A 13,512-nucleotide genomic window follows, 5' to 3' on the forward strand; every position below is an offset into this window, starting at 1 on the left:
GGTGCCCTTTTTTTTGGTCTGAGCACCTGCCCCCCAAAATGTCTGTGCACGCCACTGCGTAAGACCATGCTGAAAGATAAATAAAGGAGTCTTATTCCCCTCCTTGTGATGCAATATTGAAAATGGCGATTTCTACTAAGTATCTTTAGTGACTATTATTATTGTTGCCAATACAAAGTTGTTTCTCTGAATTCGTTTTTACAGGCAAGACAATTACAATCCAGTGCTGCAACTGTGATCAGAAAAATAAATGGATAGCATTTCAGTGTGTATAGTCTACTTTATTGATTGGTCTGAATTTTTGTAATTGACTAGAGAGACATTGTCCGATACAAACATCGAGTTTCAACAAAAGACACACACTGGTTTTCAAGTCTCACTTTTCAACTAATGGAAAAGCAACCACTGCAAGGTATTGCACAAGTGGCAGGGTTTAATTTATGTGATAATCATTTCAGAAGTTTGAGTAGTATCACCACCTGTTATTTGTTGCTACAGTACACACCTGCTGTCCCTATGGGGCAGGATGAATAACATTGCGGTTTCAAAGTGGATAATAAAATGCATGCTTAAAAGACATGACCAGGGATGAGCTTAAGGGTGGAATTTTTTTTTCTTTGTTTGTTTTCCAAATCTGTAGCAAAAAAAGTTGATAACAGACCAAGCTGTCTGTAGCAGAGCAAATACAAAGCAAGCAAGCAAGCACATGGTGGACCCTCACTACACATCAGGCACAGTTTCCTCACAGCAGTCGTCTTTGTTTCTCACAGACGCATAAGGATTGTTTAAGAGGTGGCGAATGAAGTAATTATTTTCCCCATCAAGTTCAGGAACAGAAAATAATATATTCCTGCATATAATACTATTGGCTGATTTCTGGCACACCAAAAATGTTTGCTGGGGCCCTTCAGTCTATTACTAGTGAAGATCAGTATTTGTCCACACTGTTGAAGGGGCTTGTCTGAATCAGCTCTCAATGACTGTCCACACTTCTGAGTAGGGAAGGCTAGCTAGATAAAAAGGATGAGCTGTTCCTGAACAAGATATGTGAAAGAAATACAAACCGAAATCATAATAATTACAGAGTTCTCAGTTGAGCCTATGCTGCTATGTATCTTACTAATCTTTAAGTGAACTGATAGCAAACATTCTTAATTGCATAACAAAGTAGGGGTGGGGGAAAAAAAAATCGATTATTCGATTTTTCTCGATTCTCTCTAAAACGATTCTCTCTCGATTCAGAAAATTTCATAATCGATTTTGTAATACAAAATAAAAAAACCTTTTTTTTTTTTTTTACACATCCATTTTATGTTGAAATGCAAGCTGCATCGATTATTGGATTGTTCATAGAAAGTCAAAATTGTGACAAGGAAAAGCTTTTTCTCTAATAAAAAATAGAGATGGTAATTCATCTGTTGATTTTCTTTAATTATCAAACACAAAGTAGGAAGTGTAGCAAAGACCCTGAGTAGCAAACTCGAATGTTTTAAAAGTCGAAATGGATTGATAAACGTTTTATCGGTTTAGAATTGATAATCGTTTTTTTTTACACATCCATTTTATGTTGAAATTCAATTATCGATTGATTATCGATTATCAATTAAAAACCGATAGAACGATTATCGATGCATTTCGACTATTGAATCATTTGAGTTTGCAACTCAGAGTCTAAAATCACTTCCTTCTTTGTGTTTGATAATTAAAGAAAATCAACAGATGAATTTCCTTCTCTATTTGCTTTATTAGAGGAAAAGTTTTTTCTTGTCACAATTTTGACTTTCTATGAGCAATGCAATAATCGATGCAGCTTGCATTTGAACATAAAATGGATGTGTAAAAAAAAAACGATTATGTTGAAATTCAATTATCGATTGATTATCGATTATCAATTCAAAACCGATAGAACGATTATCGATGCATTTCGACTATTGAATCATTTGAGTTTGCAACTCAGAGTCTAAAATCACTTCCTTCTTTGTGTTTGATAATTAAAGAAAATCAACAGATGAATTTCCTTCTCTATTTGCTTTATTAGAGGAAAAGTTTTTTCTTGTCACAATTTTGACTTTCTATGAGCAATGCAATAATCGATGCAGCTTGCATTTGAACATAAAATGGATGTGTAAAAAAAAAAAAAAAAATGTTTTTATTACAAAATCGATAATTGATTTAAAATCGAATCGTTGACCTCTGAATCGATTTCGAATCGTGAGGTGCCAAGAGATTCCCACCCCTATAACAAAGGGTAAACAATAACATATGATCAATTTAACCATGTGTGCATGATTTTAAGTATTGTTGGCAGCCTTGATTAATTCATACATATTGGTGGCTGTGGAACATTTGCGATCACTCTGGGAAAAATAAGAGCCATTTATTGCATCATTCACATTTATCATTCACACATCTTACTGAAAGTGTAAGGCTGTCATAGTGCACAAACATATTTAAAGCTACCTAATGGAAAGCCTGCCTATCTCATGAATTCATATTTTTGTGGTGATCCAACAGATTTTTAGCTAAGGTTAGTTACAGGCAGAGCCTCACTGAGACATAATGCTTGCCATCAAGACTGTTCAGTGACCCTAACTTGTACAAGGCTCTGAGGACATTTGCAAACATTATTATATGCTTCACTGTATGTATATTAAAAAAGAAAAAAACATCACCTTCTGCAGCTTTAAACTGTGACAGGTTATACACGTGGTAGTATCAAGCTAGTTAGAAATCTTTGATAAATTAAAAAATCATACTCATCGGGGGGTGGGTGGTTGTAGCAATAACCTAGTCAACTGCTGGATCATTCCTAATCCTCTATACATGATCGCAGTCAGAGTTGTACCCTGTGTATGAACCTTCATCATTCTGAAAACCTATTTTCAGACTGTCTGAAGAAATGAGAGCTTAACTTTTACCATGCCGGCTGGCTGCAACTGCAGAGGATGTCTAAAACCAGAGTTTAAGATTAAACATAATCCTCTTTGGAAAAAAAAAATGTCCCCACACAAGACGAAGAAACATCAGAATGTGGTTTTGATTTTTTAACTTCCCCTCAATAAGGCGAACAACAAACAATTATCCTTCACAAAACCAAATAAACAAATGATACACAGACCCAAGAGCGAGACAATAAGAGTTTTATTAACATAAACAACAAAAATCTGAATTAGCTTTCCTCTGGCCATGAAGAGACTGAAAAAAAAAAAAACAGAATGGTCTTTCAAGCCACTCGCATGAAAGAGCTGTACCATACTCAAAAGAAAATCAAATACGACCACATCAGCGACTGGAGAAGATAAACTGGAACTCAGGAAGTCCGAAGCGTGATGTTGACTGATGAAATCAAATGAAGGACCCCTTCAGGGGGTAGCTTGAATAACTTATAATAGGTAGTTTGCCTTTATGTCTGTCAAAGCTTACAAAGCAAAAAAGTGCAACAATGGTGCAGAGGTGCCATTAGTTTGGTTATTTCTGTCATTAATGGGACAGGCAATTTACAAAAATCGGTTTTTTGTTTGGAACAGCAGAGAGAGGGGAGCTGGGCAATATGAACTAAAAACTGAGAAAAGGAAGGAGAGGGAGAAAAATAAAAAACACTGACACATACCTCTGTCAACACAAGTCTAAGCTGCCTTCTTCCCCCCAGCCACGTGACGTGGTTAAGTTTCTCCACAACCAAAGAAAAAAAAAAGCTCCTAACATACTTGTCACCATGGCAACATCCAAGAGTCTGCGCCTCTTTTCCACTGGCTGTGTCACCAGGGGGCGCTGGTGCACCAAAAGTGCCACCCCAGCCATTCTCTGCATCATCTGCCTGAGAGTGAGGCCCTGAGCAAGGCGAGGTGGGGCGGGGCGGGGTTGACCCGCATTGGGGGGAGTGTGGGGAGGGGCCTATTCCCTCAGGGCCCCGAAGCGAGGCGATGTTTTTTTTTTTTCATCAGGGCGGGGGCGTGGTTGGTCTCGTGGCGGAGCTCAGTCGTCACTGTCCGACAGGGTCTCGTACTGCTCCTGCAGTAGCGGCTCGCGCTCCCAGACACGGCTGGGCGGTGCCACGGGGCCGGCTCCCCCCGACCCTGCTGACGAGGGTGGCGGCCCTGGTGGTGGAGGCTGCTGGGACTGCAGAGAGGGCGATGGGCAGGCCATGGAGCTGGGCGGCGTGCTGCTCAGCATGCGCATGGTCAGGGGGTTGTACGGGAACTGCATGGACCCTGCATGAGGGGGGGGGGGGGGGGGGGGGGTGGGGGAAGAAGACAAGACAAAGTGAGAAGGTGGAGTGAGGTGCTACTCCAAGCAGAGGCAACAGGAGGCACAGGTTTCTGCTCTCACCACTCATCAGGTGACCCTTCCTCTGGTCCAGCTCATCACTGAATAACAGAGCTGTTGACACTTCAACAGCCTAACGGTGCAAACCCATGACAGCGACACGATACGCTTCCATCGCTTTGAGTGGGTGTGATGTAGCGTGTGGAAATAGCATAACAGACTGGACTAGTGAGATAGTAAGCAGGCTAGCCAGTTAGTAGGCTATCTAGTCACTTTATATTCTTTATATTCTTCTTTATATCAAAACGGTCACTGTGTTCAAATAAGCCAAGGATTAAATATATAACATACACAACAAGCCCATACAAGGCCATCCAAGCCTTTCTTTTTAGCAAATTAAACTACCAAACGATGCCACAGTCCTGCAATTTTCAAACCGTCAGAGACAACACCAAACAATCCGATTGGCCGCTGCCGGGGAAAATCACTCCTCATTTGCATAGGATTCAACTTCTTCTAACTTTTAGCAGTCACGTCCCCCAAAACGGTGGTCTATGTCAAAATGGATTGGCTCCCGTTGAAATGCATGGGATTTAGAATATCGCATCGCTCGTAACAGTGTCATGGGTTTGCACCGTAAGACTAGAGCCACCAACCTCTAACCAGGAACAAAGTCACCAAGCAGGATTGCAAAACCGAAACAGATTATGATTTGTTTTCCTTTACATTACATTTACATTCCCTTACATGGTTTTAATGTTAAATACGCAACACTTTATGCAACTTTCATGCATTTATTTATCTGGTTTTGTCTATTAGTATTCTTACATTTAAACCAATGCGACTTAGAGTATTGTACAAATAGAGGCCTGCATATCTACTGAACTGAACTGAGGACAGTATATTCCTTCAGTGTGTGTGTGGAGGGTCTGACCTGTAGAAGAGGGCCTCTCCTCCCAGGCCCAGGTGGGCGCCTGCCAGTGGTAGTCTCCCTCAGAGTGGACGGAGGAAGCGGAGGATGGGCGCTCCCCAGGGAATGCCTGTCCAGGATTGGGAGACTTGGCCTTGCGGCTGTTGGGCTTTCCCTGCAGCTTTTGTTTCCCTGTTGGGACGCCCGGAGGAAGGCAGTGTTTCAGCAAATCACACGCCTTAACGAGTGCCATTACAGTCACACATGAAGCTGATTGAAACCTTACTGATTTGATGGCATGTGACACTGTGTGTGTATGTATATGTGTATGTATGTACAGTATGTGTGTGTGTGTGTGTCGATCAGTGTGTTTCCGTACCTGTGTTTGGGGAGGGGTTGGCCTCCTGCCGGACCTCGCTGACTGTTGCTATGCTGGTGGGGTTGTTGGTGCTGCCCGTGTGGGGACCCCCTGCCTGGGGCGACTCCTCTGGCCTGTCCTCCATGTTCCCCATCAGGGCTTTACGGATGATGTCCTCCAGGCCCAGATTACTGGCCGGGTCACTAAAGGAGTGGTTCCTGGGATTGACGGTACCTGAGGAAGCCACAAATGAACACAAACAGACAGACACAGACAGACACAGACAGACACAGACAGACAGACAGACAGACAGACAGACAGACAGACAGACAGACAGACAGACAGACAGACAGACAGACAGACGGACAGAGACACAGACAGACAGAGACACAGACAGACAGACAGAGACAGATTAGAAGACTGCGGCTGGAGGAAAAAAGGATGCATTATCTTTAAGGCCTGGGATGTGAGGGAACTTACTTGAGCTGGTTACTGCTGGCAAGTTAAAGATCTCTGTGCCTGGTTGTGCCGGGACTGGAATGAGAGGAATTTACAGACTCGTCAAAGAGTAATTGACAAAAAGCTTGAAAAGGAAGCTTTCCTGACTGTGGGAGTTAACAGACCGATAAATTCTAGGTACGGGTCAATAGATTTGAGAAAGTCGTGCTATAAAACAATGGTATTTGAATTTAAGTGTACTTCTTTGTACTTTTTTAGTGTTGACCCCACTATTAAGTATTATTGCATTTATTATTGAATTTTCATGTTTAAAAAAAACAAAAACAAAACCTTTTCATGTAACTTGAGTTTGGACTTGGAAAGTGAAAGACAAGACAGGATCCACATACCAACATCAGAATCACCGACACCTTTCTTACGAAAGATCTCCTGCTTCTTGGATTTCACCATGGGGGAAGTGTTCTCCAGCTTGGTGAAGAAGGCGGGCAGATAGCCGCTGCTGCCTGGCGAGCGTGTGTCCGTCCTGTAACCAGAGAAAGGCCACAGGATCAGGATCAGGGGAGGAGAGGTGACAGTGGGTCAAGCCGGGCCAGATCAAGGGGGAGGGGAGGGGAGCACCGCAACACCCTGGGCACATCGCCCATTTTCCACTCCACAGGGATGCCACATGGAGCGACACCACAGGCAGGATTAGGGGGGGGGGGGGGGGGGGGTCAGCATTCCCCTATGGGCATGCACAGCTCGTATGCCAGGCTACGGTATCTGTGTGTCTGTTACACACACACACACACACACACATCCACACAAACCCTCTCCCCTCTCAGTCTCCCTTACTCCCACAAAGAAACTCAATCTTAATTTATATTTTGCTGACAGATCCAGATAGGTCTCTCTCTCCATCTCCAACACACACACACACACGTACAAACATACATACACACACAATATAAAACACTAAGCAAACGGACAGACACACCAGGGTGTCTACAGGTATAAACAAATTAAATGTAAGACTTTTTAATACCACTTCTAAATGAAATTTAAGACCAAACTTACGATGGAAAAACAAATCAAAAGTTGAAAAATACAGTAATCTTTCCAAGTAAACACACTGATGTCTGATAATAACCGGTTTTGAGTTTAAGAACACCGGCTAAATGTGTGTAATGCGAAAAGATAACACAAAAATGTCATCAGTCCTCAATTTTCAGAGCAATAATAATATTATTTGCTCTGAGAGAGAATTATGACAATTATGACACCTTGATGGGCACAGGAGTTCTCTTGGCGGCAGATAGAGCACCAGTATTATGAACTGGTGCTTCCTACAGTAAGGCCATTTAGAGGTCCATTCACTATCAAAAGAGGTCTTGTAGGTGGCTGCTCCTGACCTTTTGTTCTAGCCATCTCCTTCACTGTTTCTTCGAAGTTAGGAGTCAAAGCTATAGTAAAAAGGCAGACTGTAGCCTAAAACTGTGTTGGCTACAAACACTCATTAAAAACTGTTGCTAATTATCTGGAAATATTCTCTAACTGCAGTCAAGTCATTCCATGATGCTTTATTTCCATTGGTTCCTGGATTAAATCTTACCCAGATACAAAAGATACATATTTTTTTGATTGGCTATTGTGCACCTTACGGCAGAAATCGAGGGGACTCGGGGAGACGTGCTTGATTCCTCCATGACCAGGTCATGTTTGCGCGCTACGGCACATTAAACAGCCTAGAGGTTTTTTTTTCAGCGTGAGAAATACGGTGTGTGGCGGGAGTGCGTGGCTAAAGACCGAAATGAGTGACTGTCACGCTCAATGCGTGACACTTGAGAGCCATGCTTATAAAATCAAGTAAATAAATTGAAAAACGCCAAAATCTATAAACGAACAGGCTGGAGCCCTGGCTACGATGATAAACCAATAAACAGGAGCCCTGGCTGTGGCGCAATCCGGGGGTACGAGATTCAGCCCTAAACAAAGCAAGAAGTTCCGATCATTTGAACGACAGCAAGAAAATAACATTTGCGAATAAAGTGCACAATGGAAACATAGGCAATTGTTCGTGTTTTACTACTCAAAGCATTCCAGGGATTGAGTTACAGTGGCAAGTTAGCGATCAAAGCAACAGGTAGACCACCTCCCAAAATCAGAGCAACTGCAGATTACAGCACAGCTGGCTAATAAGTGTTTTTTTGCCGTCTCACACTGTGATAAATATGTGACCTCCGTGTAAGGTAAATTAATACATTGCTAGCGGGCGTGGTGTAGTGTGTGGAAATAGCACTGACAGGACTAGAGAGCTAGTTAGCAAGCTAGCCAGCTAGTAGGCTATCTAGTCACTTGTATGTTTAGCTGCACGCAGTAGTCTACGCACTGACTTAACCATAGACAACGCAGCGCACCGGCTACCGGAAAAATAATGTTTGACCTGGCAGAACAGATTGCCTGCATTTTCGCACTGACATGGCACAAAAATATTTAAGACCAATGCAATCTGAATTTAAGACAATTTAATACTTCTTTTGATTAAAATTGATTTACGACTTTTTAAGACTTTTTAATGACCCGCGGCCACCCTGCACACATTCCAAATATAGATTTTGCTGACTGAAAGATCTAGGCAGGCCACAAACATGCCTACCTCTGCTCAGGCATGTCAGCCTCCCTCCTCTGGCTCTGCAGCACACCAGCAGGGGGCTCCGGCTTGTCCATGGCGGAGTAGCTCTGGGGTGGGGAGATGGGCTCATAGTTCTCCTGCGCTCGAACACCGCGCTCAGGAGATTTCCCCGGCCTGGAAAACAAAAGTTAAGACAACAAACCAAAACAATATGAATGAATAGAAATAGAATCAAACGTATTAATTAAGAAACATTTCTTTACATTTTTTTTTTTTTATTTAATACATAAATGGAACAGCATGTTTAGAGGCACATACAGCCGCGGAAAAAAATTAAGAGACCACTTCAAAATTATCAGTTTCTCTGGTTTTACTATTTATTGGTATGTGTTAAAGTAAAATGTACATTTTTGTTTTATTCTATAACCTACTGGCAACATTCCTACCAAATTTCAAATAAAAATATTGTCATTTAGATCATTTATTTGCAGAAAAATGACAATTGGTCAAAATAGCAAAAAAGATGCAGTGTCTTCAGATCTCGAATAATGCAAAGAAAACAAGCTCATATTCATTTTTAAACTACACAATACTAATGCTTTAACTTAGGAAGAGTTCAGAAATCAATATTTGATGGAATAACCTTGATTTAAAATCACAACTTTCATGTGTCTTGGCATACTCTCCACCAGTCTTTCACATTGCCGTTGGGTGACTTTATGCTACTCCTGGCGCAAGAATTCAAGCAGCTCGGCTTCTTTTCATGGCTTGTGACCATCCATCTTCCTCTTGATCACATTTCAGAGGTTTTTTATGGGATTCAGGTCTCGAAATTGGGCTGGCCATGACAGGGTCCTGATCTGGTGGCACTCCATCCACACCTTTACTGGCCTGGCTGGGTGGCATGGAGCATTGCCCTGCTGGAAAAAACACTTCTCAGAGTTGGGGAACATTGTCAGAGCAAAAGGAAGCAAGTTTTTCTTCCGGGACGACGTTGTACTTTGCCTGGCTGAGGTTTGTAAAAGACCATAAGGATTGAACCAAAGCGGACTGGAGGGTCTTCTAGTTCGTCTTCTCTGATGAGTCCAATTTTCAGCTTTGCCCAACACATGGTCGTCTGATGGTTAGACGGAGACCTGGAGAGGCCTACAAGCCACAGAGTCTTGCACCTACTGTGAAATTGGACTCATCAGAGAAGATGAACAAGACGACCCTCCAGTCCGCTTTGGTTCAATCCTTATGGTCTTTTACAAACCTTAGCCAGGCAAAATTCAACGTTGTCCCGGAAGAAAAACTTGCTTCCTTTTGCTCTGACAATGTTCCCCAACTCTGAGAAGTGTTTTTTCCAGCAGGGCAATGCTCCATGCCACACAGCCAGGCCAGTAAAGGTGTGGATGGAGTACCACCAGATCAGGACCCTGTCATGGCCAGCCAAATTTTGAGACCTGAATCCCATAAAAACCTCTGAAATGTGATCAAGAGGAAGATGGATGGTCACAAGCCATGAAAAGAAGCCGAGCTGCTTGAATTCTTGCGCCAGGAGTAGCATAAAGTCACCCAACGGCAATGTGAAAGACTGGTGGAGAGCATGTGAGCTCCTGTGTGTGTGTGGGTGTGATGCTCAGTGATCTACCTGGATCTGGGCTTCTCAGGGGCATTCTCTGGGGACATTCTGCTGAGAGTCCTCTGGTGGTGGGAGCTCAGGACTGGGTTCTCGGGGCTGTAGTTGCTGGGCCCCTTGGCCCGGCCGGACCCGGAACCAGAAACATGTGGGGCCGAGCTCTGGAATGTGGCTGACGCGGAGGAGGAGGAGGATGAAGAGGAGGGCATGGATGTAGGGGCTGGGTTAGGCTCCTGATTACGGGCAAAGTCCCGGGTTATGATATGCTGTATGGAAAGAAAAAATCCATCAAGCACACATTAATCAAATGGGAACTATATGTATTTATATATATTTATATATATAAAAAAGTCAACAGTTCAGTAAATGTTGTCCATGAAAACACTGCTTGCTAAAACACACATAAACAAGGTGGCCCTCCACTGGCATGACAGCCTTACACCCCCCCCCCCCTATTTAGCATCAGAATGTATCTGCTGTGACTAACAACACGTTAATGACGCCTGTCCGTCTAGCAATGCACCTCCTCACCGAGATGTGGTCTGCCAGGGTCATGACGCGGTGCGTCTGGGGGGTGGGCGGGTGCTGTGGAGCCGGAGGCCCTGGGTCCCGCTCCACCTGCTGACGGTAGCGGCTCATGTCATAGGCCCGCACGCTTCCTGCAAAGCACAGGAGAAGCTCGTTAGTGTGGGGGAGGTTCTATGCTGTGTCTGACCGATCAATTTTGTTCTGTTTACCTGACAGCATAACCTATGTTTGAGGGTAAACAATCAAGGGTTAACTTTGCTTCTGAGTTAAGGGAATCTGACAAGAAATTCCAGTTTTGTCCTTCACACAATTTGTACAGCTCATTCAAAACAAACAAGTTCTAATGTGTGTAAACTAAACCAAACACATTTCTTGCTTTAAGCTCATCCCACCCATTTTCACTGATAACATTTAAAATTTTTCTATTAGACTATGTCAATCGAAGTGGACACTGTTTCATACTGTTTCATACTTACCCATGGAAGAGTACATTAACATAAGTAATTTAATTAGACCTACATACAACAAAATGTCATGACATTTCTAAAACTTTCAATGAAATTACTGAATTTCATGAATTTTCAGGCCTGAAAATGGGATTTTTAAAATCCGATACTTTTCCAGGATTTCCATGAGCATGGGAACCCTGAAATCATCAGCATGTCTTTCAGGTCAAACTGTCCCCTCACCTGAGGGTGGCTGAGAGGCCTTCTCCTGGGGGAAGGAGCTCTCGGGCTTCTCCTGACTTTGGGCTGGGGAGCTGGCGGGGCTGATCACTTCGATGGCTCCTCCGGGGTGGGCCTCATACCGGCTGGACGACACTGAGTGAGGAGAACCAGAGCTTCAGGTAACCAAACTATCTCAACAATTCAGCAGGTCTGCTACCACAGAAAGATATTAGGCTATATACTTTATGTGGTGGGATAGGTTGCAAAATGTGTACCTCCATTGTAAGTTGGCTGACTAATGAATGTGGGGAACTCGGTACAGTACACAGATTCCATGCTGAAAATAGCAGGTAAACTTACAACTGCTGGAGGAGTCGGAACTTTGGGAGCTTCTTTCACGCGAGTCTTTGTCTGAGGCAATCTGGCGCGTGATGATGACATCGATGAAGTTGGCAGCGGTAATGGTGGTCTTCCCTCGAGTGCGGAGCTCTTCCTCGATGCGGGACTTGGTGGGCGCGTTCTTGTCCCTCCCCATTGCAGCCACACCCTCTGGGTAGCCGGAATGACCTTTGACCCCAGGCATGGCCATACTGCTGTAGGGAGACTGCATGGAGCGCTGCTCGGCCTCCTGCTGCTCGCTGAAGGCTGCGGCGGTGCGGCGGGCAGACGAGGAGGAGGAGGAGGAGCTCATGTCCTCGTCACGTGGGGCCTCGTGCTTGCTCTCCTTTGCCTTGGCCACGTCCATCTGAGGGGCGGAGGCGGCAGCGTCCACCAGGGCTGCCAGGGCGTCGGCGGCCGTGTTGTAGCGACCCTGGGATGCGGCTGCAGGCGATGACATGGGCCTAATGGGACACCAGAAGACGTTAGTAAAACCATCAGCCGCTGAAGAAGTAAAGGTCTACTACATTCAACCATTTCTTTTGATTTGATTTCTGTTAGTGAGGTAGCTCTCCACGTACATAATAGATCATCTGAATTGCATTTGTAGCTCAAACAGCAGTGTTTCCCCTGCTATGTAAGCTGAGTGACAAAAGTGGGGCACTCACATGAGGGGGGTGTTGTTCTTGCTGTTGGTGGCCTGAAAAATGCTGGGCCGCTGTTGGTTGGCTCCCTCTGGTGCCCTCACGGAGGGCGAGGGGGAGCGCATGTAACTGTTGCTACCAGGCCTGCCCGGGCGCTCAGGACCTGCACCATGAGAGAAAAACCCATTTAGTTACACAATGAATAGTTCTTTGAGGGCTTCCAGAGAAGAACCAGTAGTCTTCCTCAAGTAGCAGATTCAGATTTGTTCCAGTAGCCCACATAAGAGACATAAAATTCTCCCTGAGTGTTACCTCCACGCATGTAATCATTGGCTGCCACTGCCGCTGCACGCTCTCGTTCCCTCTGCTCCCTCTCGCGTTCTTTATCGCGCTCCTTCTCCCGCTGCTCACGGTCGCGGTCCCTCTCTCGCTCGACGCTGGCTGCAATAGCGGCAGGGTAGCAAAACAAATGTCCACACACACACACACACACACACACACACACACACACACACACACACACACACACACACACACACACACACACACACACACACACACACACACACACACACACACACACACACACACACACACACACACACACACACACACACACACAAAACAAAACAACAAGGTCAACAAATGATCTCCTTTAGGGAATGAATGGCCACAGCTCATCTGCAACGTTATTCCTTGCTTGTTTGTTTATGGGGGGAGGGGTTATTCTCTCTCTTGGTAAACTCTCTTGGATCAGCCCAAACAGTCCAGAGTAGTAGTAGTTAATCCTCAGGAACAAACATCCACGATGACTTCATTTAAAGGGTGACTCCCTGAGAAGTAATCCCCTAAGGTTAAGAAGTTGTCCTTGTGTTTGTAATATCAGCGTGGGTCTGACAGGGATACTGTCGTCAGGGGCTTTAGAGGGGGTGTGGGTGGTGAAACTGAATCACACCCCCTCTAAGCAGAGGGGGGGCCTTCATGTTTGCCCCCAAACCTTTCACACACTCACACACACAGCGCTGCACAACTGTGGTGCTTACACCACTGACTAGCTATTCTTTCCCTC

General features: G+C 44.4%; 1 protein-coding gene across 11 annotated transcripts in view; it reads right to left on the reverse strand.

Moving 5' to 3' along the window:
- Positions 1-3,126: 3,126 nt before the first annotated feature.
- ncor1 (nuclear receptor corepressor 1) overlaps positions 3,127-13,512 on the reverse strand; it is a gene marked incomplete at its 3' end in the record, with an annotated part of 105,315 nt that continues 94,929 nt past the window's right edge. For 10 of the 11 annotated variants that reach the window (XM_080837735.1, XM_080837734.1, XM_080837730.1 and 7 more), the window contains 12 exons: positions 12,756-12,884; positions 12,468-12,606; positions 11,782-12,263; positions 11,443-11,574; positions 10,757-10,884; positions 10,238-10,491; positions 8,629-8,778; positions 6,383-6,516; positions 6,015-6,068; positions 5,556-5,768; positions 5,201-5,368; positions 3,127-4,211 (listed from right to left, as the gene is read on the reverse strand). In XM_080837735.1, coding sequence (XP_080693861.1) covers positions 3,976-4,211; positions 5,201-5,368; positions 5,556-5,768; positions 6,015-6,068; positions 6,383-6,516; positions 8,629-8,778; positions 10,238-10,491; positions 10,757-10,884; positions 11,443-11,574; positions 11,782-12,263; positions 12,468-12,606; positions 12,756-12,884 — 2,219 coding nt within the window. The remainder of the gene's footprint in view (positions 4,212-5,200; positions 5,369-5,555; positions 5,769-6,014; positions 6,069-6,382; positions 6,517-8,628; positions 8,779-10,237; positions 10,492-10,756; positions 10,885-11,442; positions 11,575-11,781; positions 12,264-12,467; positions 12,607-12,755; positions 12,885-13,512) is intronic. The other variant, XM_080837729.1, reaches the window with a different exon arrangement.

This window comes from Sprattus sprattus (genome assembly GCF_963457725.1).
Source record: "Sprattus sprattus genome assembly, chromosome: 1".
Classification (NCBI taxonomy): domain Eukaryota; kingdom Metazoa; phylum Chordata; class Actinopteri; order Clupeiformes; family Clupeidae; genus Sprattus; species Sprattus sprattus.